This window comes from Eublepharis macularius, chromosome 1 (assembly GCF_028583425.1).
Source record: "Eublepharis macularius isolate TG4126 chromosome 1, MPM_Emac_v1.0, whole genome shotgun sequence".
In the NCBI taxonomy this organism is placed as follows: Eukaryota; Metazoa; Chordata; class Lepidosauria; order Squamata; family Eublepharidae; genus Eublepharis; species Eublepharis macularius.
Window position 1 is genome coordinate 13369090 of NC_072790.1, and position 20190 is coordinate 13389279.

The 20190-nt window shown below is 43.8% G+C and overlaps 1 protein-coding gene across 2 annotated transcripts in view; it reads right to left on the reverse strand.

Annotated features, from left to right (window-relative positions):
* Positions 1–20190, reverse strand: part of PLCB4 (phospholipase C beta 4) — a 263529-nt gene that overhangs the window by 3172 nt on the left and 240167 nt on the right. For both annotated transcript variants that reach the window (XM_054975769.1, XM_054975775.1), the window contains 7 exons: positions 19151–19266; positions 13940–14015; positions 11084–11259; positions 7993–8094; positions 6296–6353; positions 5739–5825; positions 2435–2471 (listed from right to left, as the gene is read on the reverse strand). In XM_054975769.1, the coding sequence (XP_054831744.1) occupies positions 2435–2471; positions 5739–5825; positions 6296–6353; positions 7993–8094; positions 11084–11259; positions 13940–14015; positions 19151–19266 (652 nt within the window). The remainder of the gene's footprint in view (positions 1–2434; positions 2472–5738; positions 5826–6295; positions 6354–7992; positions 8095–11083; positions 11260–13939; positions 14016–19150; positions 19267–20190) is intronic.

The following is a 20190-nucleotide window of genomic DNA, read 5'->3' on the forward strand; positions in this document are numbered from 1 at the left end:
GAAACTGTAAATATGAGGGGGAAACAATCTGTAGATTTGTGGGACAGATGGGATGTAGGAAGTGTCAACAAACCCAACTCCCAATTGTCCTCTGCTTCCTTTCCGGCTCTCATCCCTCTAGACATAGATTCAGAGGAGTTAGCCGTGTTAGTCTGTAGTAGCAAAATAGTAAAAGAGTCCAGTAGCACCTTTAGGACTAACCAACTTTACTGTAGCATAAGATTTTGAGAGCCACAGCTCTCTTCGTCAGATGCATCTGAGGAAGAGAGCTGTGGCTCTCGAAAGCTTATGCTACAATAAAGTTGGTTCGTTTTAAAGGTGCTACTGGATTCTTTACTATTCCTCTAGACAGGTTTCTGTCAGAGCCCAGTTGGGGCAAAGACTTGCACAGGAGAACTCGAAGGGTGGGGGTGAGAGGCTTAAGCAAACATGTTCTCCCCTCACACACTCAAGTTACTTTGGCAAATATGGATAGAGAGGCATCTTTTTGTTGAGGTAACAAGCTGTTTTGCTTTCAAAGAGCAGGCACTCTCTGTGATTTTTGCTAAAATATATGGACATTTGTTAAGAGCGTTAGTATAATACGGCTTGAGTCTCCTTCGGGGATTAAGAGAGCGCTATTAATACCTCAACAATTTTCTTCATCAGTAAGCTGTATATAAACGAACCATGAAAGATGCCATGTATCTGTTAAAATGCTTTTGGATTTCTTATAGACTCAATAGACTATGCGCTTAATTTAAACTATGAATTTTGCCGAGAAGTGTCTGACAGTCCAACTTACCACACTCAAAAGTGTTGGTCAGATGTGGGCTCATCACCCAGCCCTCTGGGGCACTCGGCTGTGAATGCCTTCTAGACAGGGGTTTGCACTGGATTTTTGCAAAATCTCACCTGTGCAGAGTTGCCACTAGTGACTACTGAGACTAACAGGGTAGGATTATACTGAAATAAAGCATTTAGTTTTAACAGATTTATATGGTCTGTGAATGATGTTTGTATTTAAATAAATGTCTGCTGAGTGGAACAGGTACGTGGGAAGGATGTCAGGCTGTGGGTGGGCAATAGAATTTAATCAGGCTGTGTGAAACGCACATGCATAAAAAGCCAATTGGGTGCTACTCAGGGCTTTTTTTCGGGGAAAAGAGGTGGTGGAACTCAGTGGGTTGCCCTTGGAGAAAATGGTCACATGGCTGGTGGCCCCGCCCCCTGATCTTCAGACAGAGGGGAGTTGAGATCACCCTCCGCACCAGAGGGTGGAGGGCAATCTCAACTCCCCTCTGTCTGGAGATCAGGGGGTGGGGCCACCAGCCATGTGACCATTTTCAAGAGGTTCCGGAACTCCGTTCCACCACGTTCCAGCTGAAAAAAAGCCCTGGTGCTACTGCATGGTTAGTAAGGAATACAGCAAGGCATCCTGGCAAACAACCATAGACGAGGTGAAAAACAGTTGAACTGATCACCCCAAAAAATATCAGCTTGCTATTTGTGATCAGTGAACAGGATATGACCCAAATTGGTGGGTGAGCATTTGGAGCATTGCAGCTGCTGACATACTCTTCATCGTTTACATCCATTGGAGTTAGCCATTTTAGTCTGTAGAAGCAAAATCGAAAAGAGTCCAGTAGCACCTTTAAGACTAACCCACTTTACTGTAGCATAAGCTTTCGGGAATCACAGTTCTCTTGCATCTGACGAAGAGAACTGTGATTCTCGAAAGCTTATGCTACAGTAAAGTGGGTTAGTCTTAAAGGTGCTACTGGACTTTTATCGTTTAGAATTCTCTTCCTAGTGTCCATATTAAAGTTCAGAATAGCAACTCTGAATATTGGGGTCCCGTTTCTTCCGGAAGTACCGCTCTGGCTTGGAATGTTAAGTGAGTTTCTGCTCATATGAATGAGCCTTCAGCAAACTGGACCCTTCAAGCTGGATGCTTTGTGGGCACATACAGAGAGGTTCATTTAACTCCTTGCTCCTAGTGAAATCCTGGACGATTGCTATGAATCGACCGGAAGCTTTTCACCTGGGCATGAAGTTGAGAAAGTCACAGTGGTGGACAGTCTGAGCTGTGGCATTGCAGCCTCTACTGTACCTTCACCACAGCATCACACCTTCCAGGGGCAATGCAGTCAATGCATACTGTACCACTAGGAAATTTGCATGAGCAAGAACTGGGAGAAAAGGGGTCGTTTTAGGTGGTTAGCCGTGTTGGTCTGCAGTAGAACAACAGGATTTGAGTCCAGTGGCACCCTCAGAGACCAACAGGATTTTCAGGCTATCGGCTTTTGAGAGTCAGAGCTCCCTTCTTCAGATACCCAAAAGTTCCAAAAGGGAAGCTCATCTCAACTCTAGCTGCATTGGTAAAAAGCATCTCGGTGATAATCATTTATTTCAGAGAGGTCAAAAGAGTTTGCTCAGTATAGATCATTCCTACCTTGAGTCTGAGAGACTGCATGACAGGATTTCAAAAGCTGTTTGCACAAAAATAATCGTGTCAAAATTGAGTAATACAACCAAAGGCAAACAAAAGGCATGGCAACTGAGGGAATACAGAAACAAATGCAAGAAAAATAAAAAAAAACCTGTATAATTTACAAACGATAAACCAATAACATTTTATAAAACCAGACGAGTTTCTACCTGTAGTTCTCCAATTCTACCTGTTACATTAATCTAAGTTATTGACATTGGAAAAAGTTTCAGAAGCTCACTGAATAGAATTTAACACATCTTTAGCAAGAAAACCAAATTAAAGATTGCAGTCTTGGGCCTCCATAACGCTTTTTGCTGCTACACAGTAAAAGCCAAAAACATTAAAATTAAACCAGGTGTATTTTTTTTAATACAGACATAGAGAAACCAGGCAAGGCCAGGTGTGTGTGTGTGTGTGTGTGTGTTTGGATGCATCAATCCAGAAACCAGTTTCTTAATTAGGCAAAGAAACGACATGCAGATAAAGACGGCAGCAGAAACGATAAACTATGAAGGAAACGATGATAGAACATTATTTCTTCTAGGACAGGAAGCCAGGCTCCTACTTTGCCATTCTACATCCCAAACCGTTCTCTGATATGAACATAAATCCGTAATAGCCAGATATGCCATGTCAGAAGTTTTGGGATACTAATATATCCAGACAATTGCTAAAGCTTGCTGTGCCTTTCTGTACAGAAGGTGTTAAAGTCTTTGGTTTCCATTGTGACGTACTTTACTAATCGTAGGACTTGCCATTAAAAAAAGAAAGAAGAACGGGGCTAACCATCTAAATGACATGCAGTTTTCCCTTTATGCTCTCCAGTGCAGATGGTGTACTGCAGGCTGCCTTGGGGTGATGGTTCACGTACTCTGCAAACTGCCAGTGGGAGAAGGAAGGAGCTGCTGCTCAGAAATTGTAAAAAACCTTGGGCAGATGGAGAGGGCATCACTCCTTTCAGACTGCAGTTAACCTGGAGAGCGACACTGCTGGAACTCTTAGGACTACTCTGCACAGCAGCCAAGAATGTATCCTGGACAGGTCACCTGGTGGAACTGCCAACCACATACAGCCTCCTGCCAGCTGCACTTTAGTGGGGGGGGGGGGTAGCTCCCCCAAAATGGAGTGGACAGTACAGAAGTAGTGGTATATACACTCAGTTGCCTATCATGTCCAGATTGGTGGCTCATGCATCTCCCCGCCGGTGGGCTGGTGTGAGAATGGATCCTCTCCAGGGCTTTTTTTCTGGGAAAAGAGGTGGTGGAACTCAGCGGGTTGCCCTCGGAGAAAATGGTCACATGGCTGGTGGCCATGCCCCCCTGATCTCCAGACAGAGGGGAGTTTAGATTGCCCTCCGCGCCGCTCGGCACGGAGGGCAATCTCAACTCCCCTCTGTCTGGAGATCAGGGGGCGGGGCCACCAGCCATGGGACCATTTTCAAGAGGTTCCGGAACTCCGTTCCACCGTGTTCCAGCTGAAAAAAAGCCCTGGTCCTCTCTATTCTGGATACAGAATTTAGATGATAAAGCAGGCCAATTCAATCTTCATTCTAAATTTAAGTCCAAACTGCCTCTATATGATTATACTGTATTTCAGTTGCGTTGTGTAATCCACCTTGGCTCTCTGTGAGAAAGGGGGACTATAAATAAATACTTGAATGAATAAATAATAACTGAGGATTGTTCTGATGGGATGAAAATTAGTGACCCTCAATCCAAAATTTTAAAAGTTAGCAGTAATGGCTTTTGATTTGAGAGAAATGCATTAGCCCTTATCAGATTCTTAAAAAAAGAGGAGTATACTTAAAAGTGCAATCCTAAACAGATTTTTGTCTCTACTAAGTCCACTGAATTCAGTGAGCTTAGAAGGGTGAAACCCTGCTTAGGACCGCACTATAAGCATCATGGTGCCACAAATTTTAATATTCTTTATCATCTGCGCATCAGAGCAAGTCAGTGCAAACGCTTTTCACCGATGGACAAATTGGGCGTCTCTGGCTGGTTTACCAAGGCAGGACTGTTATCAAGGCCATGTAGCCTCAAGTGAATATAGGTTTTCAGCAAAGAGAGTAGTTAGTGCTCCCCCCTCACCACAATTAGGAGGTAGAGACAGGCCATCAGAAATGTATATTGACACGAAAAAGCAGGTGGTTCAACAGAGGAGCTCAGTTATCTCGTCAGTCTCCTAAAACATGGGAAGATGGAGCCACATTAGTGGGACTCCTTGATTTTTAAATAATCCACTTATAACCAACACTTCACAAAATTAATAGAAATTATATTCAGTACAGAACTGCCGAAGAATGAGTCAGATAAATAATCAGCACATCTCCGTACTAAAATCAGCCTTGTGGAAGAGTTAAACATTCCTGTAGAGTTAGTGAAGATCTTGGGTGTGCGTGTTGAGCCTGTGGTACAGACCGGTTCCGAGGACTTTTGTGTAAAGATTCTTAAGCTTTTATCTGGTGCTTGTTTAATCACAATATAAATCTGATATATGTGGAATGTGACACCAGAAATCTGGTGCTAGTGGAATAGAAGATAGTGGCCATTTCCACACGTCTTACCTGCCTGCGGAACATTGCGCGAAAGACCCGGAAGACAGTGTCTTCTTGCGCGAAATTTCGCGCGGGAAGATGTTGTCTTCTGGGTCTTTTGCGCAGTCTTCCGCAGGCAGGTAAGACATGTGGAAATGGCCAGTATCGGAAATGTCGACTAACCTATAACTATAACTGAGATCCTCTGGTTTTCTCTTGGAACATTGCTAGATGGCATCAGTGCTCTTTAATGGGAGAACTGAACTGTAACCACTACACACGAACTGGTGCAGAGCGGGGAACTTGACGATCTGAGCCATGATTTATTTTATGGTTCTATTATGAAAGAAGGTCATGAAGAAAATTCAACTCTGTATTTTATAAGAAAAACTTCTTAAAGGACCATACTCTGGATTGCTGAGGGAATCTAAATTCGCATTAATTATGATTCATACTATTTCAACTACAAATTAAAATGGTAGTCCTTACTAACTGATTTGAAGGGTCGTTAAATTATGGGCAACAATGATTCTACCTAATTTGATTCTTGAAAACTATATACATCTTTTAAATTATTTTTGTTACGATCCACAGTTAAGCAATATTGCTATTTCAATACAATTACCTGTTCATTTTGTTTTTCCAGAATTCTTGAAAACTATATACAACTTTTCAATTATTTTTGTTACGATCTGCAGTCATGCAATATTGCTATTTCTATGCAATTACCTGTTCATTTTGTTTTTCTAGAATTTCGAGATGTTCAAGTTGAACTTTTTTCAGTTGATCCATTTCCTTGGATTGCTTCATGGCCAGCTATAAGCAAAAACCAGACACATGCAGGTAAAAATGCATCAGAGAAGTCTCTCTGCGGATGTCATGGGCTTAAAAAAAAGGCATTCCCCTCACACATTGCTTTTAGAGTGAAGCAAATCTTAAGGCTGGATAGAGAAGAACGCAGTGAGAGAATTAGACTGCCGCACAATTCTCATTTCAAGAGATATTAGCTTGGTCTTTTTTCCTTCCTCTGATACCAGTCTGGTCTCTACTGCAATGTATTGTAATCAAGAACCTGATATTTGGGCACTGTCTTTTTTAGAAAAACAGTTTATTTTGTAGTGTTCCCTCTTGTATAAGATGCCATCCAACCTGTTTGTACCTTGCAGACCAATCCGTTTCATCGGCCATTGGCAAACAGGGGAGTTTGGATATGCATGGGGAAGTCTTTCACAAACCAAAATTTCTGAGAAGTGCAACCAATTCAAAACAGCGAATTATCAACTTACCCGCTTTCTTTCTTCTAGAAATTTCTTTGTGTTGCTACTGTTCAGTTCCCTGACACGCCTACAAAAGATAGTTTGATGCTATCATATCTGCTTGCTTTAAAAATAAAAATCTGAGTGAGAAGAGGATAATTTAAACTTTAGTCTTATGTTATGTTACTAATGATGGCTGGTTGGTGAAAACAACTCAAGTCTCTTTCATCTTCAGAAGATGAAAGTGGCTCTTCAGAGCCACCCAATCACTATTCTAATATTGGGATAGCCAATTGGGGCAGAATACAACCATTGGGATAGCCAATTGGGGCAGAATACAACCATTGGGATAGCCAATTGGGGCAGAATACAACCATTGGGATAGCCAACTGGGGCAGAACACAGCCACTGGGATAGCCAATTGGCAGAATACAACCATTGGGATAGCCAATTGGGGCAGAATACAACCATCAAATCAATTTTATGTCCGATACCTATGAGAACACCCACGTTAATCAATGGATAATCAACTTTCAACTGGAATAGAATATTGTTATAAAGTTGTGCAAGACAGAGACTTTCCCGCATTTTCCCTGTTTGGGGTTTTATATAAAAAAATAAGTCTCATAACTATTAGATAGCACTAAGTTGGAGTCTAAGTGCCAAGTTACAAGTGACGCCTTACAAAGGTTGGACACTTGTCAGCTTCCCTCAAGTTTTGATAGGAAATGTAGGCGTCCTGGTTTTACAGCTTAGCTCTTCATTACAGCTGCAAGACCAGGATGCCTACATTTCCCATCAAAACTTGAGGGAAGCTGACAAGTGTCCAACCTGTGTCAGGCGTCACTTGTAGCTTGGCTGTAAGAGTCATCAAGAGAAATCCCTTATTCCTCTCAAACTAACTTAAGAACATGTAACTGAACTGAATGCAAATTTCTTCCTCATATCCATGCCTCCATCCTCCACCCCTCCGTTATCTCCTCTGTGTCAGGCTTTAGTTGTTACTCTGCATTTCTGTCATCACACATGCATTGATTGTGCAGCAGTACTAAGGATAACAGTAAATATTTGGGGCAAAACACACCAACAAACCACTGTCTGGAAAAAGAACGATTCTTAAGCTTACTGAATACAGTCGTCCATACCTTACATTCGAATAACATGTGATTAATACACCGCCCTTCAGGATGACTTAACACCCACTCAGAGCAGTTTACCAAGTATGTCATGGTGCGGAGGGCAATCTCAACTCCCCTCTGTCTGGAGATCAGGGGGCGGGGCCACCAGCCATGTGACCATTTTCTCCAAGGGCAACCCACTGAGTTCCACCACCTCTTTTCCCAGAAAAAAAGCCCTGCGTACAGTCATAACCAAAGTTACAGCCTTTTAAATCCAGAGAAGTCAGTGGGCTTAGAAAGGTGTAACTCTGTTCAGGATTGCCCTGTTAAGGGCACAAGTTTTCTTAAGCGGGTGGTGGTGACTTCACTATTCCCCCCCCCACTGCAGTCTGCTGTACTCCCCCCCTGCCCCCCCCCAAGACTGTGTCTTGAGGGTCAGTGAACATGGAGCTTGCAGCAGAAGGGCAGAATCAGCGGAAACTGCCACCACTTGTTACGAAAGCGTCAGTGCTCTTAAGGCTGCAGAAGGTGCAGAGGGATACAGGTCACAGGCTTTTATTAAACAGACGATGAGCATACTCACAGATAGCCACAAAACAGAAGCCTTACCTCTCTCTTTCCGCTTTATTTTTAATAGATTTATCTTGACTTATGGCTTTACCATTTTCCATTGAAATTTTTGCTTGGTTGGCACGCATTTCTTTACTTTCCCTAAAAAAAAAAAAGCAACAAGATGACCACAAACATGTAGATTAATTAACTGATATCCTTTTGTACTGGATGCAAAAGCCCAGATTGCTGTGTTCATTCTTTTCAGCAGGGCCCTTGTTGTTTCTCCCCAGCCACATTTCCAGCCTCTCTCACTATGAAGACCTGCACCATAGCAAGTCTGTGTAAGAAATGCTTCTACTTGCTTGAGTAATTTGAGTAATTAATCTGCATATTAAATGGCCTCTACATGGAGCTCTTGCTTGACATTCCTCCCCAACCTGTAGCAGGTTTATGAGGGGAGGGGGTTCACACAATATAGCTGTACAGTTGTTCACTGTTCAGTTTTTCCCTGATTCCACTTTCCAGTTTCTCAAATATGCTTTTCTTTAAAAGCTGTATTCAAATGTCATGTATGCCAGCATCCGTGCCATTGTTGTGTTCTACATTTTATACTGAGAGTGACAGAAGCATCCATGCCATTGTTATGTTCTGCATCTTACACTGCATCTTGAACTCATGCTGATATAACGTCAAAGTTAAGTACTGTATCTTATGCATTTTCTATACGTCATCTGAGGGTGTGCTAATACTAATTTCCAGAGAAGCCAGTGGCCTCTTTGTTATCGCTAAGAAATATCCGCTTTCACTTCTGAGTGTCCTTGGACCGGAGCTGCAGCTGTGTACTGAAATGTATCTTTTTCACAGGAGGGAATGATTCCTCTGTACTTTGTCTAGACTAAACTACTTTGTTCCCATGTAACTTTTGGGGTTTTTGTGCCTGAATGCAAACGGGCCAGAGGGTAGGAGGACGTCCCCCATAATCAGAAGTCCTATTGTTTGAATATTCTCTTCTGCCAACTTCTACCTACGAGTGCATACCTGAACTGAATAGATCTCTAAATACAGTTTCTTCAACCAATGCACCTGTCTGCTTGCTGTGAGGGGCTTGAGGATCTAACTGCCAGGGACTGCCACCCTAGGACTGACATCAAATTGGGTTTGGGGGCAATGTGTACAGGGAAAGTGTGGATTACCACACTTTCTCACCCACACCTGGTGCCATTCTTGTCCAATTGTGCTAACCATAACCCCTGCCACCAACTTTTTTTTTTTGCTTTTTAAAACAGTTGTAGATAGATCACTATAGCAACAAACTATGGATTAGTTTCCCAAAGGGCCGATTCCAGACGGCCCTCTCCATGCCGAAACGTCGCACCTCGTCGCGCGGAAAACGCGAAATATTGCGTTTTCCACGCAACGACGTGTGACGTTTTGGCATAGAGAGGGCCGTCTGGAATCGGCCAAGGTAAAAAGCCCACTGGAGGCAACACAGGAAGAGAAGGGGGTAGTGCTAGAAGGGGGAAGCATGGAGAAAACCCCAGTGTGGGGGTTCTGCTGCCTCTGTGAATGCAAAGAAAATGTGAGTAAAATACAGAATTGGACCCATGTGGAAGCAACCTTAGAGGAAATTTTACCTCCTCATGCAGACGGAACCAGTCGTGCAAACACACATTCAAATTACATATAGTAATAGCTTCAGACAATGATCTCATAAGAAAGCTTTTCCCACTGACAGCTGTTGCCTCCATGTGTCAACCAGGGTGCTATCTTCAAATGATGAGACCCCTCGAACATAAGGTGCCAGAATCCACCTTTGGTCTCAGAGACGTAAAGACCAACAGCTATGAAGGACCGCCATTTCGTATTTTACCATGTTTACTACTACAGGATGTATTTACACAACAAATTCTGAATTTCAAAAGTTATCTAGCATTTACAGAAAAAAAACCCAGCTGGCTACCAGCAACTTAAATAATTTAAATAATTTTCAAATGGCATTATTTTATGAAGTTTTAGCTGTAAAATAAATAAGGACACGAGAAATAAGAAAACATGGAAAAAATACTCAGAGGGATCATAATCCTGTTCCTTTTCACAACATATTAAACTAACAATTGTTAGATGATAATTGGACAAAGAGCAAGCAATGACAGATAATTATATTTTTAATGTTAGAAGCAACAGAATCTGGAACATTTTATTGTAAGCTTGGGAAATAGAGAACTTTTCTCACAGTGGTTTGAATCAAACAGATTTTTTTTGCTGATCCCCCTTCCTCTGACTCTCCTCTTATATGGTCCCACAACTCTCCACTTGGTGCAATTCAAGAGGACATTTGAGGCTGCAATGGCGGGGGGGGGGAGGGGGGGGGGAGAGACAAGGAAGCCAGGCTCCACGGATTGAAATCCCTTCCATCTGCAGAGATTTTATGCAGGATCCATCCAAGCAACTGTTTCACTTGCTGGAAATGTGGTTGAGAGTTTCTACATTTTATATAAAGAAAAATATCTGAGATCGCTGTGGATTACTGCTGATTACGAACATAGTGTGAACAGAGAAAGAGAAAACAGCTATAAATGGCTGTGCAATGGTACGTTGCACCCCTCACAAGCATTCTAGATACCAGTAAATATCGATATTTTCTTTCCTCTGTAATAAATTTGTACATGACAGTTTAACATATCTCACCCCCCAAACCAAGCATTTGTGATTTCCCCACTGTTTTGACTGATGCTGAGGAAGTCAGATGGGTCATTCCCACGGAACTCAAAAAAAGGGTTTGCAAGGCTCAGTTACACGGAGTCCCCTTTTCAAAGACGGGCATCTACTAACCTGTTGTTCTAAACAGAGGCTGTTTTCTCACTGCTTACCTTCCCTCGGAATGACCCGGAACGTCGCGCAAAAAACATGGAAGATCGTGTTTTCTCGTGCGAGATTTGCACGACGTCGCGCAAATCTCGCGCAAGAAAACGCCATCTTCTGCGGTTTTTTGCACGACGTTACGGGTCGTTCCGAAGGAAGGTAAGCAGTGTGAAAACAGCCAGAGTGCCTTCCTACAACGGTGCCACAGTTTCGTGAGACCGGCTTAATCAGGCCCCTCCCTCAGGGCCTGGGCCTAACCGGACGCAAGGCCCGCCATGTGGCTCACCTGTCGTGAGAAAACTTCAGCTGTTGTGTCTGCTGCTCGTGCGCACTGATGAGCAATTTCTTCAACAATTCACACTGCTGGCTCAGGTGCAAGTCCCGCATTTCTTGCTCTTCGGCACTGTGCGTGTTGATCATTTCGGACCACTCTTTGGTGTGCTGAGCCACAATTTCTTTTACCTTGGAGAAACGAGAAGCGTGTCAGCGCCCATGCTTGCCTTTGAAAGACCTGAAACAACGACAAAGTCAAGGAGGTGGAATCAAAAATGTATACACAACATAGATATTTATCCAAAATCTTTTTCAGTGTTTTAAAGTGCAAAATATAAATCATGCAATTCTCTATACCCAAGTAATACAGTACAATTATAACAATAATGGTTGGGGAGGTTTTTAAAGTCTGTCAGGTTCAGTTGTAGACCATTTCTATGATATTAATATTTTTATTATAGCTTATGGAATTATGCCCGTGAGGAAGTCTAGTGTACGAAACGGGAATGGAGAATCAGCTGGCAAAAGACACGCAGGCTGTTCTTGAAGATTCTTTACAGCTCCATTTCCATCTGGAGGATGGTCTACTCTGCAAAATGCAAATGTGGAAATATGAAACATGAACTGTGAATAGTGATTGCACTTGTTCTTTCACCGGTTGGCATATGAATATTCTCTACGAATGATTTGGTTCTTGATTGCGGGTTGTTATAATTGTACTGTATTACTTGGGTATAGAGAATTGCATGATTTATATTTTGCACTTTGCACTTTAAAACACTGAAAAAGATTTTGGATAAGTATCTATATTGTGTATACATTTTTGATTCCACCTCCTTGACTTTGGAGTTGTTTCGGCTTGTTGTTTAAGGAGGTGCCCTGGTGTTTCTGCCTTTGAAAGACCAGCTATCGCTGGGGGTGCTTTGCGGGCCATCTCTGAAATAAGAAATCTCAACATGCAGAAAGGGATTTTTGCAACCAACCATCAGGCAGCTTCTCCTTGCCACTGAACTACCGAGGACAAAAGACCAGAAGCAACCAGGTAGAATTCCATTTCTGTTCTTTTCTACACATTCTGAAATTTCTAAAAGGAAGCTTACAGAAAGCTTTATTTATTCACCTCTACGCTGCGTTTACAAGAAAACCAAATCTTAAAATTGTCATTATCTGATAATATTAAGACAGGCTATATGCTAAAAATGCATAGCTTTCTCCAGTCCCCAGAAGAAAGTATAAGAAAGTTACAGTTTTGTGTGGAATGTTTCCTAGTTCTGTACTCCTAGGGCCAAGCTAGAAGTGACGAATGATACTTGAATGGCAAGTGAACAGACTTGTGTGTATTCCTCCCTGTTCACTTGCACTCCACTTGCACTCCACTCAGTCCTACTACGTGATCAAGTGGAGTGCAAGTGGAGCGCAAGTGAACAGGCAGGAATACACACGAGTCTGTTCACTTGCCATTCAAGTATCATTCGTCACTTCTAGCTTGGCCCCTAGTCATACCACACTGTTTATTGGAGGTCTTTGCTGACTGACTGAATTGTCTTTCATATTTTGTAATCTTTTGTAATTCAGCTTCAAGGACCAAAGATTCCAGCCCAAACATGTGGTGGACTGTGGAAAATATATAAAGATGATGATATCCACTGATTGCACCTTTCCCTCCCACTATATATAAACAGAAAAGATATCTAACAATCTGGCAAATAAATATACCCCCTCAGGAAATTTTCACCTTTCTCCCTCCTTAAGAAGCCTCGGGAATTTGGGGTTCCCAAACTGGTACAACCAGTTACAGTGTTAACAGTATAGAACAGTCTAAAGTGTATTATACCCAGCTGGTCCATGGAGGGCAGCAGTGCCTGACCTGCATTGCCTGTTACCAGGTGCTGCGCCCCTTCCTAACAAGACAAAACAGACACCCAGCAGTACCTTAAAGACTAAAAGCATTTTGTCCTCTACTAACTTTCACGGGACAGACAGCTGCAGAAGAGAGCGCTGTTTCACAAAGCTCTTAAGCGTTGCTAGGGTTTAAGGTGCCACTGAATTTCCATTTTGTTTCACTAAAATGGACTAACAGGGCTACCCCACCAGAATCTTCCCGATGAGGTCACCAGACACACAATGCTGGGTGCGCGTGTGTGGGGTGCAACACAACTCCAGTGTGGAGTTGCCAGTGTGGAGAAGTGGTTAAAGTGTCAGATTAGGATCTGGGAGACCCAGGTTCAAATTCCCACTTTGCCGTGGTGACCTTGGGTCAGTCATACATATTCTCAGCCTAACCTAATAACATTATAATAACATAATAACGTTCGATTTATATACCGCCCTTCAGGACAACTTAATGCCCGCTCAGAGCGATTTACAAAGTGTTGTTATTACCCCACAACAATCACCCTGTGAGGTGGGTGGGGCTGAGAGAGCTCCAGAGAACTGTGACTCGCCCAAGGTCACCCAGCTGGCTTCGTGGAGGAGTGCGGAATCAAACCCGGCTCTCCAGATTAGAGTCCCGTGCTCTTAACCACTACACCAAACTGGCTCATAGGGTTGCTGTGACAAAAAATGCAGGCGAGAAGAATGATGTCAGCTACTTTGGGTCCTCAGTAGGAAGGAAGGCAAGGAATAAATGAAGGAAATAAATAAAACTCTGGCCCAAAAACGAAAATGTTTGGGTTCCTCTCCACACCAAATTTTGGAAACTTTCGCATCAGCTACAATCATGGCCTTCTTTTTCCAGGCTCTGAGAAGACGGCCTACAGACGTTTCCTGTTCCTTGTGGTGGGCCTGAAATTTATTTGCCGCATTGACGAACATGCAGGCACGTGCTAAATCCTCAAGTGAGGGAATGCTGTTAAAATGCGTATCTTACCTTAGAGGTGTGATCTGACGTTAATGTTTGAATTTTACTTTCAAATTCTTTCTTCAACTCAAGGCAGTTATTTCCCCTGGGGACAAGAACAAGGAAAATCCCAAACAAGCACTGTGCATTGAAACCTTTTAACAAACGTTAGCCAGATCCCAAAACATACTGGACTAAAATTATTCCCTTTCAAGCATTAGTCACAAATTACCAATTACTGTTGGCTTAGAGATGCCTAAATTAAACAAAGTACAATTATGCAATTATTTCCATGTCAGGACAATGACTCAACTGCATCAAGAATGTGTTAGAAGTTCCATTAACTAATCGCATCTAGAAGAGCCCCGTGGCGCAGAGTGGTAAGCTGCAGTACGGCAGCCCAAGCTCTGCTCACAACCTGAGTTCGATCCTGGCAGAAGCTGGGTTCAGACAACCGGCTCAAGGTTGACTCAGCCTTCCATCCTTCCGAGGTTGGTAAAATGAGTATCCAGTTTCCTGGGGGTAAAGTGTAGGTGACTGGGGAAGGCAATGGCAAACCACCCCATAACAAAAAGCCTGCCAAGAAACGTCGTGATATGATGTCCTCCCATGGGTCAGTAATGACTCGGGGGTTGCACAGGGGACTAACCTTTTCCTTTTACCTTAACTGCATCTACTTAGGAGATGTTTTCAAGAATAAGAATAAAATTCATATTTGCTTAAGGACTGTCATAGGATAACATAATGAAATGATCATTTTTGCTTCTGTCTTTGAATACACATTCTGTCCTCATCGCATCTAGCAAAATCCGTACTCCGTTAACTGCCGAAGACCGTTTCAAGACACCCAGAAGAAATTGTTCACTTTTGCCCTTCCCATCGCTTTGCAGGTACAGGGAAGAAAATATGGCCTCTATATGGCACTGCTGCGCACCACCCATGTGGCCCACGGAGTCATTTCCAGTTTTTGATGGGCCCAGAGCCAAGAGTGCCCAGTGGTCCCCTCCCCTCCTCTGCTTGCCACCAGGTCCCTCCCCTGCCCATGTCATTTTTCCTGCCCGTCCACCTGCAAGGTCCCCCACTTGCCTGTGCATCCTTCCATTACCCATGCCCGCTGCCACCCACATCCACTTTCCTCCACAGTGCTGGCGTTGCATGTTGTTGAAAGTGCCGCTACTGTGACCTCAAGGAGCACCGCTGCACACCACCCATGTGCCCTTCCAGGACAGGCAGCCAAGGGCACAGGTGGCAGAGCGCTCAGAAGGGAATGGGTAGCAGAGGAAGGGTGCATGGGTGAGCGGACGAGGGAGGCACATGAGTGTCAGGGTCATGGCCCCTGCCATAAGCTATACTTTACAGGCTTCATGCTCTAGCAGCCCCTGCCGTACTTTAGGGACTTAATGTTAACTATTATTCTGGGGCTTGATATTCGTTGACATGCTGTGCAAAATCTTGGGTGTAAAGGATCCTGTTAGCAGACACGGCAGAGACTATGTTATCTGACTGTGTTGAACTTTTATCAAGAGAAGAGCCGTTGGGCTTTCGAGGACCACAGTTCTCTTTGTCAGATGCATCTGGCGGGGAGGACTGTGGTTCTCGAAGGCTTGTGCTGCAGTGGAATTGGATAGTCTAGGTGGTGCTGCTGAACTCTTTTTGATTTTGCAACTACAGACTAACACGGCAAACTCCTTTGAACCTTTACACAAGCAAACTGATCCCCACACCAAAAGGAGCTGTCTGCATCTCCAAATCAAAGGAGTTGTTTACATCCCCCCTCTCCTCCTTCCCCCCTTCCCCGCTCTCCTCCTCTATATTTGGCCAGTTTCCTTCTGCCCTCCATGCATCTGACGAAGAGAACGTGATTCTCGAAAGCTTATGCTACAATAAAATTGGTTAGTCTTAAAGGTGCTACTGGACTCTTTTTGATTCTGGACTTTATAAAATCATTCTCTTTGCTCGCATTCCTGTAGATAGCTACTGTAGCTAGATTCCTTCCCATTCGCTGTAGCTAGAAGGGGAGAACGGGGCTGTGCAGACTTTATTCCTAACAAAGAACGTTTTGGGATGCTGAACTGGGGATCATCAATAAACCTTTGACTCATGCAGTCTTGGACTCTTGCAGTGAAGTTACTGAGATTCAAATGGCAGATCCTTACAATGGGCTGGGGAGGGCCCTGCCAGAAGACCTGGGCCCCAGCAACTGCCCCACCTCAGGGTATGCTGATACCCTGATTGCCCCACATGTCTATGTTTCTTGGCATGCACTTGTTTCCCCCTGAAACTGCTCTTTCTTAAAGCAAAGAGCTTTCCTACATTTCAGAAGATGCTTCTGAGGCACCCCCTTTGGGTCTGCAGGAGAGACTTATAAGAAAACAGGCACCCCATTGGAGGAGGATGCTTGGCTTAGAATTTCCCAGTATTCTGTGACTGCTCTCCATGGCAACCATTTTATGATTGGCCCTGCTTCCCTCTGCTCCCTCCCACAACCCTTTCTCAAAATTCCACAAGTCTGAGGACCTCCCCCATATGGGATTAAATGTGTGACACCTGGGTAGTTCTGAGGAGCTTGGCAACCCAGTGGAGATGTCATTGCTGACACATGTGGCTGGTGACATTTTGTTCCTAGGTCTCTGGAAGGGACATTACAGTGTGGCAAGCCGTTCCTATGCATCTGAGAGATGCACAAAAGAACTCCATGCTACAATAACCTGGCCCTCTTGCACAAGCGGAGAACCGCAAAGCTACCTGGCCTGGTATTATTTGTGGGGCAAACATTGCCAGGGAATGGGTGACCATGTTTGCGTAGAAGTTCTCAGAATCAATGCACAGAGGGGAAGAGGCACGGAGCCAGAGGACTGGATTACCCTCTTCTCACTCATGCTTTTCTTTGGATGCTAAAGACGGATCTCCCCAGCTCACACTTTCTATGTAACTGGGAGCCAAGCTACAAGTGACGCCTGACACAGGTTGGACACTTGTCAGCTTCCCTCAAGTTTTGATGGGAAATGTAGGCGTCCTGGTTTTACAGCTTGGCTCTCCATTACAGCTGCAAGACCAGGATGCCTACATTTCCCATCAAAACTTGAGGGAAGCTGACAAGTGTCCAACCTGTGTCAGGCATCACTTGTAGCTTGGCTCTGGGGCATGGTAGTCATCGGGGTTCATGCAGAACAGGAGAGCCCCTTGAGGAGGACGTCACATGCTGCTTCAATTGCTGGATGCATGGAACTGCCCTAGGGTCATGGGGCACAAACACAACCCTGCAATTAACTAAATGGATGCAGCCGTCGCATTTGGCTTGTCCAGAATACAACCATGCGAGAGACACCTTGCTAAGTGCAGCATGAAGTTATTTTCTATACTGCTTATTCATTTCTACATCGAGAACATGAAAACCTTACGGCTGTTGTAGTGTACCTTGCTCAAGCATACTAGCCCATCTGTCAACATACAAATGTGCGATTATATTTTTTCCTCCTGAAAATGATGCATTCAGACCTTTGCTACATCACACATAATTAATATGGAATCTGCTGCTACTATGGTGCAGGCTATGGGCTTTGATGGTCTTAAAAGGGGATTAGATTAATTCAGTCTACCAACAAATATGTAATCTTCATGACTAAATGGAGCTTCCATCTTCAGAGGCAGTATGGCTCTGAAATCCAAGAAGGAAGGGAGGGATGGTGCCAAGTTTTGCCTCTGGAAGCATCTGATGAGCTACTGTGGGAAACAGAATGCAGAACCTTGGTCTGATCCACTAAGGGCCAAGCTAGAAGTGTCGAATTATGCTTGAAAGGTAAGTGAACAGACTCACATGTATTCCTCCCTGTTCACTTGCACTCCACTGGATCGAGTGGAGTGCGAGTGGAGTGCAAGTGAACAGGGAGGAATACATGTGGGTCTGTTCACTTGCCATTCAAGCGTAATTCGACACTTCTAGCTTGGCCCTAAGGCTCTTTCCCTAAATCTACAAAGGAAATCCTGCTCAGGGTATGCCTTTGTATTGCCTATGACAACACTACCTTCACACAGATGTTAAAAACAAGTAGAAATGAACATAAGGGAGGGGGGAGGAATTGTGGCTACTGAAAGCCACCTCCTTGTGATTGCAAATTGGCAATAGGGGCCCATGTACATACTCTTTAATGCACACAAAAGCAAAAAGGTATCCATCTGCATTTAGCTGTTACGTGATGGTGGGCCTCGGTAAACCTGACCACTCCAGGATAAATTAACAAAAAAAAATTGTAACTCTTGCACTACTAACATTTCAGTGACATACAACCCCTTTCCACTTGTTACGTTTCTCTATGCATATGGGGAAAAGCACTACATATTTTCAGCTTCGGTAAATACAAACCACAACCTTGGAAAAAACAAAGTTCTGGTGCGTATGTACCGAAGCGGAACAGTGCAATTTCCAACAGCGAAGCCTCCAATTTTGCTTGTATTTAAGCTAATGTAAAAATGGCACAACTTCTCCAATACTTCCCAACCCACTGCAGCAGGATCTTGCTTTCCCTGAGGCACTTGGGATTGCCTAGGCAACTGCAGACAACATCATGTGGTCAGTGGTTGTGTAGAGTGGTTAGATTTTGAAACTGCAGTGAATGGGGAGAGGGAAGGAGGAGTGTGGGCAGCCATCAGGATCAGAAGGAAGATTTTATGGGCAAGTGAGTGAAGGACAGAGGGAGGGAGGCAAGAGGAACAAAAGGTGGTGGAGATGGGGGCTGGAGGGAGTGAAAGGAGAAGATGTGGGGTCTGCTGGGGGAGGGAAGAGAGGATAGGAGGGGAAGTGGGGGAACTGAGGAAGGTAGAGGGAAGGACACAAGGAAGCAAGCAGGGAAAGGGGAGACAATGTAGAAGCTGAAGGGACATTAAGGAGGGAAAGCCGAGATAGTATGACCAGGGAGGACAGAGAGCCCCTGACAGGGTCCCTGAATCCCTCTCCCTCAAATCTGGAGAGCCGGGTTTGATTCCCCACTCCTCCACTTGAAGCCAGCTGGGTGACCTTGGGCTAGTCACAGCTCTCTGGAGCTCTCTCAGCCCCACCCACCTCACAGGGTGTTTTGTTGTGGGGATAATAATGGCATACTTTGTAAACCACTCTGAGTGTCCTGAAGGGCGGTATATAAATCAAATGTTGTTGTTATTATTATTATTATTAATGAATGCAACTGATATACTCCAAATGCCAACACTGTTTTGCAAGTTGTACGTCACTTTAAGAGGCCTTACCCCTTTTTCTTGATGGCCTTTTCAAGGATTTTCTCATAAGCTAACTTCTCTTTGTTATACTGTGCTACTATTTTGTCAACCTGTGTGCAGTGCAACTTCTGCATAACACTGTGTTCCTGCAAAATTTAAAAAAAAAGTCTTGTTAGGCATCAGGTTTGGTTATTAGGTACTAAAACGCATGTCACAGCACATAGATAGGATTCCCTGAAAAGCTATGGTTTTTACCATAGAGTTTTGAGGACATTATAGAGTGTCCCATGACGTGATGATGTCACTTTTGGTTATGTGGCCAGAAACGATGTCGTGGGACGCCATTCCAGGGAGTCTCTGCTTCCCCAGTCTCCTGGGACAAGGTTTAGGGGTGGAGCCTTGGCTTTGAATGCAGAATGTGTCAGGTTCAATACCTAGCATTTCCTGCTAAAAAGATGAAGCAGAAAGTGATGGGGGAGGCCTCTGAGATACGGGAAAGCTGCTGCTAATGAGCCGAAAACACTTGACAGACCGAGGATCTAACTCAGTAAAAGGCAACTTCGTGTGTGAATGTTCAAGACGAGGCCAAAAAAAGGAAGTAAGAACGTAGAACTTTTCAGAATTTAAGACTTTCTCATCTTGTATATTCAGCAGACTCCAAAACATCGTTACATGGATTATTATATACTCTGCATGACATATACATTATTTAATTTTTACTCATTCCAAATTTCCATTCTTATTGCAGCTTTCATGAGTTACATCTGTTGCTTAATCTACACAGAGTCCCCTACAAAATCTAACAAGAGCACTTCGCATTGTCTTTAAGACTAGGCGGATGGAACTGTAGCTAATGCTTTGAAGTTCTGCCATTAACAAATGAACTAGGCTTCCTAAATATATTAATTACATTTCTGGGAAACAACTCCAAGAGACTCTCTGTAATTCACATTGGGATGAAAGCATACACATTCCTATTTCATAGGGATCTGAGAGAACATTTTTTTTCCAAACAACATCAACAAGGTGGCCATTTTATTATGGGATACACTACGTTTTTTCCTTCTTCA